The sequence below is a fragment of the Bombyx mori genome, chromosome 2 (assembly GCF_030269925.1).
Source record: "Bombyx mori chromosome 2, ASM3026992v2".
In the NCBI taxonomy this organism is placed as follows: Eukaryota; Metazoa; Arthropoda; class Insecta; order Lepidoptera; family Bombycidae; genus Bombyx; species Bombyx mori.
The window spans coordinates 6121345-6142895 of NC_085108.1; the positions used below are offsets into that span (position 1 = coordinate 6121345).

The following is a 21551-nucleotide window of genomic DNA, read 5'->3' on the forward strand; positions in this document are numbered from 1 at the left end:
TACAATGGCACCTATTTCCTCACCATAATTATGGGCAGTCTTCTTCCAGGGAATGTGGTGTGAAAATATCAAAACGTTATGAATATGAATTAATATAAGTACGTTTGATTGGGAGTAGTGATATTTACTGAATTTAACGCCGTTGTGTATTCAGAACGTTTTGTTTCTCAAATGGATATGAAAATAATGTAGCCCTATTCTTTGATTATTTCTGAGCTTATGAATATTGAATTTAATAGACAGCTGAATTCACAAAAACTAAGATTACACCCTATACACCCTATGGGACTTAGTTTTCAATATCAGTTTAATTTTATGCACTAACAAACTTAAAATCCCTCTGGGTCCACTGTCAATATGCGGTTAATATCCACTTAATCCAATAATTGAAGGAGCCGAAGGAGGGTATTGCCTCCGACGCCATTTTCTAAAATCTTGGTATAAATTGGCGGGAAACTCGGGATTAGACATCAGTTGACAGCTGACATCGGTCGGGTTACCAAGACAGAAAAAATAACATAAAAGGTAAAATCACGATTTTTTGTTTTCAGTTATTGCACATTTCACAAACTGATAATGAGCCAATTGTGAACCTTATGTGAAAATTATGTATAGTATAATAGTCCTTAATGTAGTACAAGATGTCTTGATATCAAAAGCATTTTAATTTACACAGCGGTGTCATTTTATCGAATTGAACCCATCATTTTAAATCGCGTCAAATCTTTTCTTCATTTCCATTTGGCGCTTAAGAACGCTGCTGCCGTTTTCACTGATTCCATTGGTTCACTTATAAACATTTTACATTTTATTTAAAAAAAACTGTACTAAATCGAAAATTTAATCATTTTCAGATGTCGAGAGCTGTAATGAGAATGACAGTCACTTTCTGCATTGTAGCCATCTTGTTGTGTCTGTTGGACTTCAGCGAGGCTAACTACAAAAACGCACCGATGAATGGAATTATGTTCGGAAAAAGGGGACCTACGGGCAAGTAATCTGTAAACTTTATCCGAAAAAGTTTTTTTTTATTGCACTTCGGTGGACGAGCTCACGGTCCACCGGGTGTTAAGTGGTTACTGAAGTCCATAAATAAATAAACCATAAAAAACAAAAATAAATAAGCCTTGAGACATGAGTTCTAAGTTTCAGTTTTTTAATACAACGCCTGCGACACCCTTCAAACCGAAACGGAAGTTACTGCTTCACGACAGAGATAGGCAGGGTGCTGGTAACAACCCTTGTGGGCTTTAACGCGCCCTATTACCAGCAATTACGCGAATTATAATTTTTGTGCAAAGGCATCAAGAGCTTTAATCAGTTCGAGATAAAAAAAAATCCTGCAGAAGGACTGAGATTAATTTCCAGACACGATATTCCTTTCAAGTCATGACAGACTCTCTTCCACGAGCAGTAGCACCACTTATCTGATGGTCTACTTGTTAGTCTATCTTACACTGCATTCAAGAAAGGGATTAGGGTCTGTAATAGTATATTATTTTAATAAAGCGTGACTCTTGTGACGGTAAGGCTCAAGATCTATAGTTACTCAAATGTTTGGGTGATGGCGTCAGTTTGTAAATAAACAATTAAGTTTAAATCACACTAAACATGTTAAACATTGTTTCAGATTATGATTCACGTAGCAAGACTTTCACTGCTTTGTGTGAGATTGCTACCGAAGCTTGTCAGGCGTGGTTCCCGACACAAGAAAACTAGAATATCTCGTAGATTCGTAGATGTCAACAACGGCGACTTGAATAAACTTCAAACAAAATTATGAGAATGAATACATTTTTGTCGATTTTGTATTAGTTGTAGCTGAATGCTTTTTAGGACTAAATTCTTTAATTCTGAGTCTTTATAAGAAATATAGAAGGCTGGGGTTTTTTGCAATTAAAGGCTTTTGTTAAACAAACTACACTTAATTTGTTTCATTTATTAATTAATTTAGATCACAATAAGTATAGCGTAAAACGAATCGTTTCTATAACCTACATTTTGAATTTTATTATGGCAGCACCGTGGGAAAATGAGACAATTTACGGAACTTAGAAATCAAGGAAGAAACTACCTACTATTCTCTACACATTCAATTCTTCGTTGTTTTTGTGAACAGAATTTTTTCTTATTAGAATATTCATTTCCTTGATAGTGTATTAAGACCTTTTCTCTAGTTTGGAATACTACTATTGATTTCGCAAAATGTTTTGCAAATAGTTGATAAAGCCTGATAACACTGAACGTATGTGAAATGTAAATGTCAATAACAATGCAGTGACGTTTCGTATTTTTTCAGAAAAATAGCAAATTTAATTCTACCTTAGTTTTTTTAATAAAATGTATTTTCGAAGCTATGATCTCGTGGTGAAATGAAAAAGTGAAAAGTGAAAAATTCCTATTTAATTCTTAAGATCCTCCAATAGAAAACATGACAACGAAGGAATTGTACACGAAGGTAATGTTATAAACTCAAATGAATTTGTGGCACTTTGCTAAATAAAAAAAAAAAATTAAAAACAAATTATCGTAAAAAGGGTGAATACATGGAAGAGGTGTTATTTGTTTTTTAAACCGTTCACAACAATTATACAAACAATCTGGCAGAACATGAACTAACGAAGTAATAATTAATCACCTTTACTACCTATCAGTCTCATATTTAAATATCACACTTGCGTGCTTTCGGAAAAAAAGATTTAAGTCTTGTTGTCAATGTTAGACAGTGAAGTGATGTTAAGAAAGTTTTTATTTATTTAATCTCTATTTTAGAAGTCTATAAATATAAAAAAAAAATACACAAATATTTATAAAACAATATTGGACCTGTCAAATGTTTTGTTAAAATTATTCATCAATTTTGTCAAAACTAAATGAATCGAATTTTTTTTTTTGTCTTGGTCAGAGAGCATACATTAAATTAATAAAACAAATTATTGTTTTCCCATAGGGAAATTTATTTCCTATTAGAAAAACAAAAATAATTGGGACAAGAATATTTTTGTGTACAAAAATAAAAATTCTAAAATATCTAATAGGTATTATGTAATGGTTTAATTCAAATTAACTGTATCAAAGCATTACAATAACAAAGTATATTTTGTTAAAATAACTTGATCACTGAATATAACCTTAGACTTATGTAAAACTTGTGTTTATTTTTACAATGCAATTTTCATATAGAATTTTCTTGACATTGGGTTGAAATTACTAAAAGCAAAAGCACAACTATTAACTACAATACTAAATTTTAAGCATATCCCAGAATAAGCTAGTTACCAAGAAATAATGTTTTAAAAATTGTTTATAATTTTTTTTTGTGGTTGATTGGTAATTGGTAATGTAATCAATATAAGCAGACGATACTTTTTAATTTACCCACTTTAAGAGTTGTTGAGCTAACTATAAATCGAATAAATATAGGTACTATAAATAATAATACAGATAATTTGTGAAGGGTCCTATCCTCTTTGCATTAATAATCCTCAATGCTGAGGGTTGTGGCCTCCTCTAATAACCTTCTCTTGGTTGTGAAGGGTGGCAGGCAATAAATGGATAAGGAGAGCTTAACACTGGGCTCAATCTTGTAAATTGGGAGAGACCTAAGTCAAGCAGTTGATGACTATGGGCTTATGATGGTTATCATGACATGATTATATAGTAACAGAGACCCAATAGCTTAGCAGCCATTAGCCTAGCATCCATTAGCCATAAAGTTAGGTCTGACAACTCAGAAGATCTATTTTATCGAAACACATGATAATAATATGATCAAATCTACTCAGATTAAATACAATGGGAACTCTCAATTTTTCCAAAAAAATAAGACCTAAATAACTTCCACAATGATTATATTATATTGAGTAGCCTTTAACAAAATTTAAACCCTCTAAAAAGGATAAATTTGCATAATTACTAGTGGCAGGATACTGATAGCCCATATGACTAAATCTCGTTATCTTATATATTCCTGTGACAAGGCAGTCAAGGATTCCTGCTTTCCTGTTTAAAGATTAGATAGCCAATACAAGACTGATTTTAGATCTCTGGTCACCTACATTCTGACATTTATGTGCAGCAGTAAATAATTAACACCAGAATGACGTAAGATTGACCTCAAACCAGCAGCAATAAAATAATAATTTACAATGCTAATTTTAAAATATAATTAATAAATATCTATTCAATAAAGATGATTTTGTGAATTAGTGTTTAATGAAAAAAAAAAAAATGTTTTTGTTAATTATCATAGTAACTGGTTGCACAAGGAAATGACTGTATGACATCACACCTTGAAAAGTCACGGACTTTTGTGCAATCAGCATTTAGATAATCTTAATTGAAGTGATAAAATGATGTTCTTTTCACATTGACTTTTGTATTGTTGAATTTTTACTGGTTCAGTCTGTATTCAGTGTTACCACCTATCTCCCAGCATGTTTCTGGCAATAAACTATGATTATTCAAATGAAACCGAGCTGGGCCATGAGAATCACATTGTAACATATGAGTAGTGAATTTTTTTAATTTGTTTAATTAAGAATAATAGGGTTTTATAGTACTTGGTCCAAGATCTTAAAGTAATGTAACAATAATATATTTATTTAACAATATATGTATATATAAAATACATATATATTTATATTAATATTCTCGGTGAGTGGTGATTCAGGTCCGGTAGTAGATTCTGCATAGCACTGCTCTTTTTAGGGCCAGGGTTAGCAAATTCCCAGGTTGAGCCTATGAGCTCTCCTAGTCATAGAGTAGCTGGAAGAGTCCCTTTGGCTATCGATGATTTGGTAGGGAAAATTTTTTTATTGATATCTCTGTTCACGAACGATTCCGATGATCTTAGAACAGGTGTAATGCAAATCAAACCAGCTAAATTTGTAAAATTTATATTTGGCTTACGACCGACCTATTGTTAACTGGCCACTGGAGTCCATGGACATCATAACATGAATTCCGCCACTCACTTTGAGACAAGACGCCCTGATTACATTGTATAACAGTTATACTACCTTTCAAACCAGAACGTATAAAGGCTTCGCGGCAAAAACACGAATGATCGTGGAATTTACACGTGCGAGTTCACAGTACGCTAGAAACAAAATAAAAAATGTAGCGTAAATTTGGATCTTCGGACGAGTGCGTCCAAAAATTTATCAATTATCTTACGTACTTAACAAATCTTCACGATTGAATTCCACGGTGAAGGAATAACATCGTGTAATAAAAATCAAATCCGCAAAATTATAATTGAAGCAGTAATGCGTCTCGGCTTGAAGGGCGGGGGCTGCTGTTGTACTATAACTATACTGAGACCTTAGAACTTATATCTCAAAGTGGTTGGCGCATTTATGTTGTATGGACTGTGAGCTAGTCCACCCATCTAAGCAAAGAAAAAATCAGCGGATTAGCTCATGTATTCATAATTTATTAGACATCTTATATGGTCATACAGAAACCTAGTCTAGTTCTTGTGACATCCAATCTTAGATGTGTTGTGTAATCTTCTATCATGATTACTCAAATGTGCCAAAGGAATATTTTAAAATAAAACACTTGCATCACAATACGAGCCGGCCACGGTGCCACAACCATTTCGCTAATACAAACAATAATGATAAGTGATAAATCAAATGCGATATCGTGAGATTCGGAAATAGATAACTGTCGTGTTTCGATATTTGTAAGCGTAAATGATGAAAGGGGCTACGGCGTGAGATTTAAGGGTCCCGTTCTGATTAGCAAAAGTCTATTGGAAAAGTATGTTATATAGAATTTATATGAGTTCTACTGTATGCTATCTAACTCCGGCCATTCTAACTCTGACCCCAGAACTCTATTTCAAAAATAATATATGTCGAGGGATGAAAGGCCGGTCATCGTTCTCGTCGAACCCGTCGCTTGCGACGAACACCTCGACGAGTAAATTAACCCACAGACACAGCCCACTGAGTTTCTCGCCGGATCTTCGCAGTGGGTCGCGTTTCCGATCCGGTGGTAGATTCTGCGAAGCACGGCTCTTGCTAGGGTCCGTGTTAGCAACGTCGTCAGGTTTGAGCCCCGTGAGCTCACCTACTAGTTAAGGTATACGCTGAAATAGCCTCTCAAGGCTATCAGATTAAGTAGGAAAAAAAGGCTATTGGTTTAAGCGATATTCTTGCAACTTTACAGTAGACCTATTTTAAAGTTAAAATATGGAAAAATTCTCTTTTTCTTCCTAGTCGTACACTCTTGACAGAGTGGTCGTGGTCATGCATCAGTCAGATCCTGCGATACCGATGCTCTCGCGATGCGACGCCATGTGGCACGATGTTTCGCAGAGTGAGAGCAAACATTTATGTTGGAGTGAGTCACAGATTTTATGAGGTCGGTCCATCGTGTTGGAGATCGTCCGCGAGATCTTTTGCTCTCGACTTTTCCTTGTCCCACCAACAGCTCAATGGGAATCCTTACGTGTGTGAGTGATGTGCCCGAAGAACTTGAGGATCCGTATTTGGACTGTTGACGATAGTCTCTCCTTGATGTTGAGCTCTTTCAGGATCGAAACGTTGGTACGGTGTGTGGTCCACGGAATTCTAAGGAGACGTCTCCAACACTGCAATTCTAGTGCGTCAATCTTACGAGGTTTTTTATTTTTTATTGCTTAGATGGGTGGACGAGCTCACAGCCCACCTGGTGTTAAGTGGTTACTGGAGCCCATAGACATCTACAACGTAAATGCGCCACCCACCTTGAGATATAAGTTTTAAGGTCTCAGTATAGTTACAACGGCTACCCCGCCCTTCAAACCGAAACGCATTACTGCTTCAAGGCAGAAATAGGCGGGATGGTGGTACCTGCCCGTGCGGACTCACAAGAGGCCCCACCACCAGTCTTGCATCCTCAGCATCCCGTCTCAGCCCTATACAGAAAGATTGGAAAGACCAGGCATCTCATTAACTGAACTTTTGTGTTTTTGGTTATTCTGCGGTCTCTCCAAATCCTTGTTAGTCTCTCAACTGAGGATCTTGTCACGGCGCAACGTCTTCTGATCTGATCTACAGGAAAAAGATATATATAATAAAAAAAAACTTCTTCAGCTATTTCAATGGAATACTCCATCCTCCACTTAATTGATTACTTAATTAAAACATCGAACTGTTGACGCTAATATCAATGCTTTAATTACAAAGATAAATGACGCTTAAACAAGATAGCCTTTCATCTTTCGATAGATACACTTTAAAAACATTAAAGCCTTCGTCAAACAGAACGCGTAATTAGCGCGCGTCGGAGCGCTAAACTGACGCCGCGCTATGACGCCGGGATTGTTGTACTAATACTATGGTAACATACCCTCAAACAGAGCCCCAGCGTTATAAGTACGCAGCGCTCTGTCGCGGCGTTGGGACGCTTTGACGTCAGGCGTTGTAATTTTTTACAAATTTTATTTTAGCGTCCGAGTGAATGTGTATTAAAATACTAGAACATGCCCGAAAAAATGATATAAATAGTTAGAAAATACCCATGCTTATACAATGCCACATCTGAATCACTCGATTTCTTAATACTTTTAAATTTTCACACTGCTATCGAAAGGCACTATGATTTGGCGAATGCGTTGCGTCAAGGAGCGTTAGACTCATCTGGTCAATTTGAAGAGCACGACGTTAAGTACGCGGCGCTAAGTACGCGTTCTATTTGACGAAGGCTTAAAACACTAATGACAATTTGGTTTTTTTATTTATTTCGTTGATACCAGTCGGTATGTTAGACTGAAGGTATAAAATGATTGTCTCGTAATTACGTTAGATTCAAATAAACATATACCCACTTAGGGCATAATTATTATGAGCCTATGCGGGTAGGTTCATGCTAACAATGTCGGGGATCTGATCTCGCCTTTTTTTCTCTTTGAATACGATTTAAACGATAATCATGATCTTCTTCTTAGTCGCATACTTCATTGCTGAAGGTCGTGTCCCTGAAAGCCCTTCGTGGCTCTTTGTACCATCAGCTTCCATTTCCTTCGGCTTTCGGTTTCTCTCAGGGCGGTCGCAACAGAGAACCCAGTGAGCGCAGTTATCTGATCTGACCAAAGGTCTGGTGGCCGGCCGGCGGGTTTTTTCCCTTCTTGCCCATCACAGTCAATCTTTCAAGGTTGTCTGGTGGCCAAGGAACCAAGCCTGGAGCAATGTGGCCAAGGAACCAAGAATGATGAACTGATATTTATTTTTGTTTCAGGGTGCCAGGATATGGGTGGAGCACCCGGAGAAGGTGTGGGAGAGCGCAACAGTAACATCCGACTATCGATCCGGCGTTCTCATCGTGAAACTAGACCAGACAGATGAAATAAGACAAATAACGGTAATTATCTTCAATCAAATCAAATTAAACCAATTCATAATTCGGGCTTTATAGCTTAAGTTTGCCACCAGTAAGACGGGTGTCTTAATTGCCAGTGCGAACTACTAAAAATGTGGGCAGAATTCACCGCACAGAATAGAAATAATAATAATAATAATAATAATAATAATGTTTTTATTTCAAGTATCCATGACTCATATAAATTGTTAATAGTAGTTATATTTACATCACAATGAATTACTGTGGTAACATCCCATGGGAGATGGCACCACAGCGACCCATGTATATACAGTCCAGCCTGCTTGCGATCATGCTCAGGATACTGTTGGAGCTGGCCCTCACTCTGTTTACCAGAGATGCACACCTCTTACGCATGGTAGCGTAGAAACAATCTATGTGCGCGTCTGCAAACATCCGGCACCACCAGCACCCTAAACGCGTTATTGTATTGAACACGGAGAGCATTGTACGATCTTTGAGTATATCCAGCCCACAAGCTGCACGTGTAAAAGTTATTTATTATTATATGAAACACTTTGAAATATTCTATCTCGCTCTACCACAGGCCAAATCTTATAGATGTAAAAGTTTATCTCTTTCTAGTGTCGCATTTCGCATGTCATTTCGTCGAGTTTCAAATCACAACTGTTACTACATTAAGAGATTGTAACTTCATAGATCTAACAGCTTCATTTGCTTTCATTAAAATTACTAGATGATGAGATTTTGTTTTTGATAGCACCATCTTGTTGTGTCTTTAAAGCGGTTAGTTGCCCTCAATTAAGAAAAATAGTATTATTATTCGTCAATAGATGTCGGGAAGAGTTGGTTATTGAAAACACGAATAAAACAACATTTTCTGAAAATAAATCGTAGGTATAATAGATCGATTTATCGCCCCCGAAATTCCCTGTATACTAAATTTTATGAAAATCGTTGGAGCCGTTTCCGGGATTCAGATTATATATATGCAAGAATTGCTCGTTTAAAGGTATAAGATTAAGCTGTGTGGTGTCGGTCTATCGGTAATAGCATTACCCTATCCCTTTTCTGCGGGTATCATAAATAGTGGTTGAGGAATTCGTCCAAGAATGGGCAGTAGCATTTTGCGAGTATTATACCAGCGTAATGCAATCGTCAGCTGGAATTCACTGGTGGTGGAAAGAATTCTGAGCCCGCTCGGAACGGATGCCTCATGTTTTGTTAATCAGAGGAGAATGACCAATATATCGTCGCATCATTAAGGACTCTTCAAAAATTCGTTTCATGATGCCCGTATCTGGCACTGAGCAAACAAACAGCAGTCGCGCCGTGTAGTCTGCCTGTCTGACCGAATTGGCTGTCTAGACACGATTTACAGCCAAATTGTTATGGCTCCTCCAATCCATATAAATAAAAGTCGATTAGTGTATGTATGTTCCCTTTAGACGTTTTACTGGTGGTAGGACCTCTTGTGAGTCCGCGCCGGTAGGTACCACCACCCTGCCTATTTCTGCCGTGAAGCAGTAATGCGTTTCGGTTTGAAGGGTGGGGCAGCCTCTGTAATTATACTGAGACCTTAGAACTTATATCTCAAGGTGTGTGGCGCATTTACGTTGTAGATTTCTATGGGTTCCAGTAACAACTTAACACCGGGTGGGCTGTGAGCTCGTCCACCCATCTAAGCAATAAAAAAATAAAAAAAGACTCGGACACGACTGGACCGATTTCGCTGAAAGTTGCACGGAATTTTCAAATCGGTCTAGTGGCTGAGCTTAGTGGCGATCGGACCAAAGGCAAATCAAAGATCGGCCAACAAGGTCTTTGACTGGTTAATCATTAAACGTAACGAAAATATTAACATTCTGCACTCCTTCTCTATATTCTCTATAAGTGTGGGAAATTTCATACTCATCCGACCGCGCAATTTTCGTTAAAAGGAGTACAAAGTTTTTGGTTCACGTATTAATATATACCTAGTCAGGTCATAAGTATTGTCACACAGTAAAAACTTTTCTTTTAGAATGCTGGCCACAAAAAAGTTTATTGAATTCGAATTTCGAGTTGTTCATGAAAATAAAAATGTACTCTTTTAGAATTTTACTCATTTTTAAATATGAAGTGGACGCTTAAAGGAGACCGTGTTGCAGTCGTTGCGTTGCAACGTTGCGGTTACGCGCCAATTCAAATTTTTAACATACTGAAAAAATTGAATATAACCAAAAGATTCGTTTATCGTACCATCAAACGATACAATGAAGACTCTAGTGTAGATGGCAGGTCAAGAAGTGGTCGCCCTCGGTCTGTTAGGACTCCAGCAGTGATAAAAGCTGTAAAGGCGCGAATTCAAAGAAATCCCAAACGTAAGCAGAAACTGTTGGCCCTTCAGATGGGGTTAAGCAGAACCACGGTGAAAAGGGTGTTAAATGAAGACTTAGGGCTTCGGGCATATCGAAGAAAAACAGGACATCGTTTGAATGCTCGTCTAATGGACCTGAGACTGAAGAGATGCCGCGCTTTGTTGAAGCGGTACGCGGGAAAAAGATATCGGGAAATAATTTTTTCGGATGAAAAAAATTTTACCGTAGAAGAGAGCTACAACAAACAAAATGATAAGGTGTACGCACACAGTAGTGAAGAAGCGAGCAACCGTATTCCGCGTGTCCAACGAGGTCATTTTCCATCCTCGCTCACGGTGTGGTTGGGAGTTTCTTATTGGGGCTTAACAGAGGTACATTTTTGTGAGAAAGGTGTAAAAACGAATGCAGTTGTGTATCAAAATACAGTCCTGACGAACCTTGTGGAACCTGTTTCTCATACCATGTTCAATAACAGGCACTGGGTATTCCAACAAGATTCGGCGCCAGCTCATAGAGCGAAGAGCACACAAGACTGGCTGGCGGCGCGTGAAATCGACTTCATCCGGCACGAAGACTGGCCCTCCTTCAGTCCAGATTTGAATCCATTAGATTACAAGGTATGGCAACACTTGGAGAAAAAGGCGTGCTCAAAGCCTCATCCCAATTTGGAGTCACTCAAGACATCCTTGATTAAGGTAGCCGCCGATATTGACATGGACCTCGTTCGTGCTGCGATAGACGACTGGCCGCGCAGATTGAAGGCCTGTATTCAAAACCACGGAGGTCATTTTGAATAAACTTTAGTGTCATAAGAATCTATGTTTTGTTAAGTTAATTTTGGTATATGAATGGTTACATAATGAATAAACTTGTTTCAATTATTTCACATTAAACATGTGACAGAATTTATGACCTGACTAGGTAGATAGACGCAAACCTATATACTGTAATGTAGGGTTGGTCTTATAACCAGAATGAAGTGTATGCTCTTTCGTCCTTGTGCATTTAATACGTACCAGAAATTCATACCAGACTTGAACAAGCACAGTCTATCCAGACCCAAAAAGCAGCTACCTATATTTAAGAATAAATACTGGCTCCAATCGGGAATCGGATATTTGGATCGAACATAACGAATCTGTCGCGAGTTAAATTTTACTCTCGACACACCTAAAAGAGTTTCACTTCAATAATGGATGTAACAAATAAAAGGAATCCACTCCCAAAAACGGTTGATTTTTTTAAAATCCCAATCTCATTTCGCAGATCAAAGATGAGAAACACATGCCCCCACTCCGGAACCCGTCGCTCCTCATCGGCCAAAATGATCTCACGTCACTATCGTACCTCCACGAGCCGGCGGTGCTGCATAATCTTAAAGTCAGGTAAAGTACAGAGAAAGTCCCTCCTCCCATAGCAACTAGCATTGTTGATACCTTATCCCACTAGGTGGGTTGGTACAGCGATTTTTCTATTCCATTTCCATTCTATTCTATTTACTGGTGGTAGGACCTCTTGTGAGTCCGCACAGGCGGGTACCACCACCCTTTCTATTTCTGCCGTGAAGCAGTAACTTATATCTCAAGGTGGGTGGCGCATTTGCGTTGTGGATGTCTATGTATACCACTTAACACCAGGTAGACTGTGAGCTCGTCCACCCATCTAAGCAATAAAAAAAAGTATAAGAGAAATTATTTCTCCATAGCAACTAGCATTGTTGATAACCATCATCGATTTCTTCTTTGTCTCCACCTTATCCCACTAGGTGGTCGGCACAGCGATTTTTCCATATTCTATCGGCCGTCATCTCAACACTCACTCCTCTCTCTCTCATATCGTCATTCACACACTCCATCCATGTCTTCTTCAGTCGACCTTTCCCCACTACCATCATCCATTGATAAGTATCATCGACGCCAAGTAGGTATATATGGTAGAATGCCACCATCTCTATCCGCGGCTAATGGATTCATCGGAGAAGAGGCAGTAGCGTTCTTTGAGGATTATACCAGCATACTTTGATCACTAGAGTTTTGGTGGTGGTTGGGGGGGGGGGGTGTATTTTAAATTCGCGCCGACAGTTACCACCATTCGACCTATTTGTGCCGCGAAGTAGTCATGTATTCCAGTTTAAAGGGCGAGACAGCCTAATACAATACAATTGAGATTTCGACCTTATAAATTGAGGCGTATGGTGGAATTTACGCTGTGATCAGGTTACGATGTAGGATGTTCACTAATCAAACAAAAAATCCCGTTGACAAATCGTGCTATGAGCAATGGAGTAAACATTTAAAATGATAAACCAGTGCCGCTTAACCATGAGATGAATTATCAGTGGTGATGTCATGCGATCGCCGCCCCCTTCCGTTGCGGAAGCACTAGCAATAACTGAACTAGACGAAGCAGCCGGATTCGCTCGTCGATTTCTTCATCGATCGACCCTAACAAACCAATGAATGAATAGAAAGTGTTTATTTTTATTCCGTATACAGATTAACGAGCTCTCGGCTCGTCTGGTCACTGAAGTTTAAATATTAATCCGAAGGCATAATACCGTAATAATAATTCAACCACGACTGACGAACGTTTCATAGTGTACAACAGAGATAACACTCTACGAAATCGAAGTCAGCCGATTGTCTCTTTCCAAAGCTCGATGGGCAACATTTATCGCCGGGCACTGTACAAACCCGACTTCGATGTCATATCACAGTGTTAGGGATGGCGTTTTATTAGGTGATCCCTAAGCTTGCCCAACCCTAGTAAGATCACGAAAAATAAACTTCTTGAATTCGGAGAGTAATAAATAAATAAATAAATAAATATTTACTAACAATCACGCCACGTTAACTGGTCTCGTGATAAGTTCGTAAGGAACTTGTGTTACAGGTGTGTAAGATTTTTATTATACACATACATATATTTAATTTAATAGACATCCATAATCCTGGAAATGACATTTATATTTATCATACAAATATCTTCCCTTGGCGGGATTCGAACCCGCGACCCCCTTGTGTAGTGACCATGTCACTTACCACTACACCAGACGGCCGTTAAATGAAAAGAAAAAATGAAAGAACGTTTAAGTTCCTTATCGGCTGCACGTATGGTTTATTTGTTGCGTGACGTAATGTATTGTTTTGTGACGTGGCCATTGATAAAACCGTCACGTTTATAATATATTAGTTGATATACTTGGCTATCTTTTCGTTGCATAGACAGATTAACTAGTTCACAATCCGCCTTATATTAAGCAATTAGCGGGACACGTACTGTAGCGGTAGGACCTCTTGTGAGTCCGCACGGGTAGGTACCACCGCGGCTATTTCTGTCGTGAAGCAGTAATGTGTTTCGGTTTGAAGGGCGGGGCAGCCGTTGTAACTATACTTGAGACCTTAGAACTTGTATCTCAAGGTGGGTGGCGGCATTTACGTTGTAGATGTCTATGGGTTCCAGTAACCACTTAACAGGAGGTGGGCTGTGAGCTCGTCCATCCATCTAAGCAATAAAAAAAAACCTGCAGATAGCTAGGCATAAGTTGGCTCAATTGTTCGCATAGCGGCTGTCAAAGTTGTCTGGACAGAAGACATGATGAGGTTATCTGCCAATGCTCTTTGCACCGAAGTCTGCAAGGGTCCTTCATAACCACGAAACATTATTTCGTTTATCAAAGCCGAAACTCAAGCACAACTATCATTTAAAAGGATTGTTTTACATCCAAAACTGTATTTCTTGTTCAACGCTGAATTATAAGTTCGGAATGTTTGAGGACAGCACTTGCGCAAATAAGAATTGTTTTGTTTTTGTTACACGTATGTACGTACGCGTAGCTAACTGTGATGCCGAGACCGGCTCGAATAATTACGTGGTTCCTCAAATATGTATTTAGAAAATGTATAATGTTGTTAATTTATCTTTTTTTATATAGTAGGGCGAAAGGCCATTTGGTTTTTTTCATCATTCATTCATCATCAGCCTTTATCTGCCCACTGCTGGACATAGGCCTTCCCCAATGCCTTCCACATAATGCGGTCCTCTGCCTTTCGTATCCAAGTAACTACGTGATATTTATTTGTGTAATTAAAAGTGTGTTTTATCTGTTACTAGCTGACCCGGCAGACTTCGTAGTGCCTCAATCGCTAAATAAAAGACCCAAACTTTTGTATAAAATAAACTTAAAACAAACAAAAGGAATCCGTCCGACGGGTGACAACTCAAAGGAAAAACAAAATTGTTATTTTTATTTAATTCCGAGTATTTTCATATTTATCTACCTTTTAAACCTTCTCTGGACTTCCACGAAGAATTCAAAACCAAAATTTGCCAAATCGGTCCAGCCGTTCTCGAGTTTTAGCGAGACTAACGAACAGCAATTCATTTATATATATACAGATTAGCATCAACAGTTCGATGTTTTTAATTGAATTCCAATAGCTTACTCCATTGAAATAGCTGAAGAAGTTATTCTGTTATGATATCTTTTCCCGAACTTTAAACTATTGAATGGCTCTCCTGTAAATTTTCAAAAGTTTCACTTACACCAAATATCCTTCATCCCTCGATATGTTTTTCGTCGAAATACGCAGCGTCTCAACGAAGATTGTTATTCAGAAATAATAATCGATTATTAATTCGATTAATTAATCGAATTAGTAATCGATTTTTTGTCTTGTATTTTATAGATTCTGCGATCGTAACGCTATATACACCTACTGCGGGATCGTCCTCGTGGCCATCAATCCTTATTATGATCTTCCGATTTACGGTGAGTTGGGTTCGGAGGTCCTGAGACGGGCTGTGGTGAATTAGAAGCTGGTCTTTTTGAGAACTAGAGTCGGTACCACAGTGATGTCTTTTTATGTGTTTGGGTTCAAGAAGAGCTATCTTTTGAAGCAGGAAAAAAAATTTATTATCTATAGTCTTCTTAGTCTTCGATCAGTAACGTATATCGAAATTATTACTGATGATAGGACCTCTTGTGAGTCCGCACGGGTAGGTACCACCGCCGGTCACACCGGTGAAGCATTAATGCGTTTCGGTTTGAAGGGCGGGACAGCTATTGTAACTATACTAAGACCTTAGAACTCATATCTCAAGGTGGGTGGCTCATTTACGTTGTAGATGTCTATGGGTTCCAGTAACCACTTAACACCAGGTGGGCTGTGAGGTTGTCCACACATGTAGGCAATAAAAAAAAATTCAGACGTTGAGTATATTAGGACATTAACGAATAGTTCACAGTAATAGTTCAAGCAGTTTTAGTTATGTCTGAGGATACGCGAAAATCAAATAAAGTACGACATATAAATGTTGATATTTAGGCCGTCATAGGCGCTTTTAAATCGTCTTGACTTTTGCATTAATTCGGAATGCCGTTTGACTACTGAAAAGAATCTGTAAAAAATTCAAGGCTTGCTGTTCTTCAAGTCTCTTATGAGCATATCCTTCTCCAAACGAGGCTTGTGGAGAGTACTTAGCGGTAGGCAGCGGCTCGGCTCTGCTCCTGGCACTGCTGATGTCCATAAGCGGCGATAACTACTCACCATCAAGTGGGCCGTATGCAACCCTGCCTATCTACAACGGCAGTAAAAAATATATCCTACAGAAAATTTACAAAACATTACCAAATCAATAGGATAGTAGAATATTTATAACATAGAAAACAACTACGACTTTTCATGATACTTTCTGTCGTAAAAATGTAATCAATATAATACCGAATTGAACACAAAATTCCAACATTTATCCTAAGTTGATAGAATGATTTATTTTTCGGCGATAATCAGTCCTTAGTAGGACAAATCAATAACAAAATTGTTTTTAAAGTATACTTAACGCCACGTCAAATATAGTCCGTCCGATCACAACCCGTCAGGAGCGCGTTCGTTTAGCGACCGGACTATAGTCACAGCTACTAAGAAGTTAAATCGTGTGTATTTTGATGTACGTACTTAAACATTTTTCTACATCGAAGGCGATGAAACCATCATGGCGTATCGGGGCCAATCGATGGGCGATCTGGACCCTCACATATTCGCCGTCTCCGAAGAGGCCTACACCAAACTGGAGCGAGAAAGGAGTGATCAGAGTATCATAGGTAAGGATTTGCAGAATTGAGACAATTTAGACTATTGTTATTTGCATGTAATTATGCACTTGGCATATCAAGATAGATGATTTTTATTACTCTACAATTGCTTATTTATCATCATTCTCTCCTGCCTAGTCATCTGGGGTCGGCGCAACAACATATTTTTCAATATTAAACACATTTAATTTTAATATTAATATTATATTCTATAATTGTTTATTATACAGTTCTAAATTGAATTTTCAATCTTATGCCAGATCATAAGATTGAAAATTCAGTTAGTGCTCAGGGCACTTCCTAGAAAACTGTTTATAATTAAATGAATTTGGCGGGCTGTCAACAAATCCCATCCTTCCTGGGTGAGCCCGTGCTCGTTCACCTGTCCTGGTAATACTTTCTTCATAAAAAAATACGCGAAGTTCAAAATAAATGATCCTAACTACTGTTTGGTCATATTTGGTAAGACAATATACCGCCTCTACCTTTCGCTATTATCTCTGAACTGGTCTCCGATTGTTCGCCTTCAGTCAGCGGCGAGTCCGGTGCCGGGAAGACGGTGTCGGCAAAGTACGCCATGCGATACTTCGCAGCTGTCGGCGGCAACGTTAGCGAAACCCAGATCGAGAGGAAAGTGCTGGCTTCAAGTCCCATCATGGAGGTGAGTGGTACCAACAGCTGTAACGGCACGCGGCATGAGGCTCGCCCAAATACTACGCGTTTTAAGAAGCACGTTTACTGGTGGTAGGACCTCTTGTGAGTCCGCACGGGTAGGTACCACCAACCTGCCTATTTCTGCCGTGAAGCAGTAATGCGTTTCGATTTGAAGAGTGTTGCAGCCGTTGTAACTATACTGAGACCTTAGAACTTATATCTCAAGGTGTGTGGCGCATTTACGTCGTAGATGTCTATGGGCTCCAGTAACCACTTAACAGCAGGCGGACTGTGAGCTAGTCCACCCATCTAAGCAATAAAAAAAACATGACTCGAGGTAACATCGTGGAAGGTATTTGGGTAATTGTGCTGGAGTTTTCCCCTAGTCATGTAGTCGGGACGGACCTTGGTTCGGTACCGGGTCCATTTGAGGTTCGGCCTATTGTTAGACCTCTAGCAGATGAATCGTCCTCATCTATTACATAAGTTATGTTCTGCTATGGAATGCGCTTCCTCTCGAGATCAGGATTATTACTAACCGCTGCGCATTGAAATTAAGGGTTCGGCGAATGCTGTTGGAAAAATCGTCATGAACTTATTGAGATGAAGTTGTTTGTTAAGGAAATTTATTAATATGTACCTTTTAATACTGTACAAACTATTATATGTATGTATATGACTGTGTATATATTTTATTTATTTTATTTTTATTTATTTATTTATGTACACACAGAAAACAAGACACAGTACAGAGTAATAGGAAAATTATGTACAAAGGCACTGCTTATTTCTTTGAGAAATCTCCTCCAGCAGACCTGCGAGAGGATAATGAGAGTAATAATAAAAAGTGATAAGTATATAATGTGTGTAAGATATATGTGTGTTTAGACTTTTTTGTGTATGTATTTGTAACTTAATATAAATTTCATTGCACCGACCACTAATTACTCTGCCACTACCTTTGGTTGACTGGTAGAGAATGCCTTAGGCATTAAGTCCGCCAATGTAAATTTTACATGAAGTGTAATAAATAAATAAAGTTAAATAACTTTACAATAAATGTAATGAAACATTGGGTATTCTCCAACAGGCGATAGGCAATGCGAAGACAACCCGTAACGACAACTCATCGCGCTTCGGCAAGTTCATAGAGATACACTTCGACAGCCAGTACCGGATATCCGGGGCCAGCATGCGCACGTACCTGCTCGAGAAGTCGAGGGTGGTGTACCAGAGTCCCGGCGAGAGGAACTACCATATATTCTATCAGCTGTGTGCCGCTTCTGCTTTGATGCCTCATCTGAAGTTGGGTAAGTGTTGTTATAGACCTTCTGCTTTGATGCCTCATCTGAAGTTGGGTAAGTGTTGTTATAGACCTTCTGCTTTGATGCCTCATCTGAAGTTGGGTAAGTGTTGTTATAGATCTTCTGCTTTGATGCCTCATCTGAAGTTGGGTAAGTGTTGCTATAGACCTTCTGCTTTGATGCCTCATCTGAAGTTGGGTAAGTGTTGTTATAGACCTTCTGCTTTGATGCCTCATCTGAAGTTGGGTAAGTGTTGCTATAGACCTTCTGCTTTGATGCCTCATCTGAAGTTGGGTAAGTGTTGTTATAGACCTTCTGCTTTGATGCCTCATCTGAAGTTGGGTAAGTGTTGTTATAGATCTTCTGCTTTGATGCCTCATCTGAAGTTGGGTAAGTGTTGCTATAGACCTTCTGCTTTGATGCCTCATCTGAAGTTGGGTAAGTGTTGTTATAGACCTTCGGCTTTGATGCCTCATTTGAAGTTGGGTAAGTGTTATAGTCTAGGAGCTGAGTGCTATGAAGTTTATTGAACGGGTCATAACGAGGGATGAAAGGTATGTCAACGAAACCCTAACGTGTAGGTGAGCTCACGGGGCTCAAACCTGACGACGTTGCTAACACGAACCCTAGCAAGAGCCGTGCTCCGCAGAATCTAGCACCGGATCGGAAACGCGACCCACTGAGAAGATCCGGCCAGAAACTCAGTGGGCTGTGTCTGTGGGTTAATTTACTCGAGCCCATCGTTGTAAGCGACGGGTTCGACGAGAACAATGACCGGTGCTGAGGTGCTTGAAAGCACCGTTAGTGGATCGGGAGGATACGAAATGACGTGTTTAGGGCGACGTCGATTGCTTACCATTCACTCTGCAGGATCATATCCGACAATAGTCACTCGTATATAATAGTGGTGGTAGCTTAGTCATGCATTTTCTAGAATACTGTCTTAAAGAGTTGTTAACGTTAAGGAAATAGTTAACTTTAACTAATCTTAGTTAGCCAAATAGTGACGTTGTGCCGACATGTATATATGACATATGAGACTTGAAAAAAATTTGTTTGTTACAGAACATCAAGACACATTACACTATTTGAATCAAGGCGGCAGTCCGAATATCGACGGAGTGGATGATCTAAAAGCTTTCAACGAAACTAGAAGCGCTTTAACTACTTTAGGTGAGCGAACTTAAAGTCTTAGGGTAAAAGATTTAAGTGGACTGATGTTGAAGTCGCGGCCTTCAATCAAACCCGAATAATTCAAATAATTTGAAACTGATATAAGTTCCGCATAGTTCAATGATATTAGGAATGCAGCTGTTCTTAAAGTTTTTTTTTTTTATTGCTTAGGTGGGTGGACGAGCTAACAGCCCACCTGGTGTTAAGTGGTTACTGGAGCCCGTAGAAAACTACAACGTAAATGCTGCCACCTACCTTGAGATGTGAGGTCTAAAGTCTCAGTACAGTTACAACGGCTGCCAGCCCTTCAAACCGAAACGCATTACTGCTTCACGGCAAAAACAGGCAAAATTAATAAAAAAAAAAATCTAATTTTGCAAATTAAATAATGGAATAATCTTATCAAATTATTGTCATTGGTCCTTGATAAATAAAGTTTGAATGAAATCTGGCCGTTTAAAGTGGATCAAAATCGCGTCTAAAGGAGTCAGTTACAAACATACATACAAGTGAAGCTAATATAAAGCGTGTAAAAATGTTGTGAATTTTCTTTAAAAAAATGCGAAGAAACTTTTTCCCCGACCTATTATATCAGTGTAGATTGGATTGGACCTATTATATAAGTGGATCTCTGCTGATTGTGCTACAGGCGTTACGGATTCGGAGCAGAGGGACATGTTCACCATCCTGGCCGCGATACTGCATCTCGGCAACGTCGCGCTGCTGTCCGAGGACCCCGACGCGGCGCCCGGAGCAGACTGCGAGGACGGAGCCTACATCAGCGTTAGTATTTTTTTTTATAGCTTAGATGGGTGGACGAGCTCTCAGCTCACCTGGTGTTAAGTGGTTACTGGAGCCCATAGACATCTACAACGTAAATGCGCCACACACCTCGAGATACGAGTTCTAAGGTCTCAGTATAGTTACAACGGCTGTCTCGCCCTTCAAACCGAAACGCATTACTGCTTCACGGCAGAAATATGCGGAGTGGTGGTACTTGCCCGTGCGGACTCACAACAGATCCTACCACCAGTAAATGGGCACCGATTTATTTTACCTGCCTATGCTGATAGCCTATGAAGGCTTCATTTTACTTTCACTTCATTTATACACGCGCACTATTTTCCACTGAGAAGTTCTTTTGAATTCAGCCGACAGACGAGCACCTGACGCACGCGTGTTCGCTGCTGGGAGTGTCGCGCTTGGAGCTGTCGCGGTGGCTGAGTCATCGCCGCATCGCCTCCGCCCACGAGGTCATCGTCGCCAGGTACTGTCACGTTCCCTTCTACGTAAAAGCGGCCGTCGAGGCTTAGACATAAGGTCGAAAATGCTTTGAGAAACCGGCCATATACCACAAGTGATGTAGTTGTGACGTCTGGCGGAGGCATCGTCTCCAGGTACTGTCATGTTCCGTTCAAGATAAAAGTCGCCGTCGCTATTTAGACATAAGGTCGAAAATGCTTTGAGAAACCGGCCATATACCACAAGTGACGTAGCTTTGACGTCTGGCGGAGGTATCGTCTCCAGGTACTATGGCGTTCCCTTCAACGTAAAATTCGCCGTCTGCGCAGTAAGTAGTGAGTAGTGAGTAATGAGTTTCTTAACGCATTACTGCTTCAGAGCCCATAGACA

At 39.4% G+C, this 21551-nt stretch overlaps 3 protein-coding genes across 5 annotated transcripts in view; 2 read left to right on the forward strand and 1 right to left on the reverse strand.

Moving 5' to 3' along the window:
• The window catches only part of LOC101735982 (transcription factor CP2-like protein 1), a 204404-nt gene that overhangs the window by 87687 nt on the left and 95166 nt on the right, over nt 1-21551 (reverse strand). The window lies entirely within an intron of this gene.
• IMFa (IMFamide) lies at nt 482-1920 on the forward strand. The gene is given in 3 exon segments (NM_001130887.2): nt 482-525; nt 855-990; nt 1631-1920. Coding segments are annotated over 2 exon segments (225 nt in total). The 5' UTR covers nt 482-525; the 3' UTR covers nt 1720-1920.
• The window catches only part of LOC101736113 (unconventional myosin-Va), a 76308-nt gene continuing 56799 nt past the window's right edge, over nt 2043-21551 (forward strand). The window contains exons 1-10 of one of the 3 annotated variants that reach the window (XM_038015241.2): nt 2043-2458; nt 8233-8355; nt 11961-12079; nt 15383-15465; nt 16675-16797; nt 17319-17449; nt 18533-18752; nt 19812-19919; nt 20569-20702; nt 21071-21186. In XM_038015241.2, the coding sequence (XP_037871169.1) occupies nt 2432-2458; nt 8233-8355; nt 11961-12079; nt 15383-15465; nt 16675-16797; nt 17319-17449; nt 18533-18752; nt 19812-19919; nt 20569-20702; nt 21071-21186 (1184 nt within the window). In that variant the 5' untranslated portion in view covers nt 2043-2431. Of the gene's footprint in view, nt 2459-8232; nt 8356-11960; nt 12080-15382; nt 15466-16674; nt 16798-17318; nt 17450-18532; nt 18753-19160; nt 19185-19811; nt 19920-20568; nt 20703-21070; nt 21187-21551 lie in introns of those variants that run through there. The other 2 variants (XM_038015246.2, XM_038015251.2) reach the window with 2 other exon arrangements.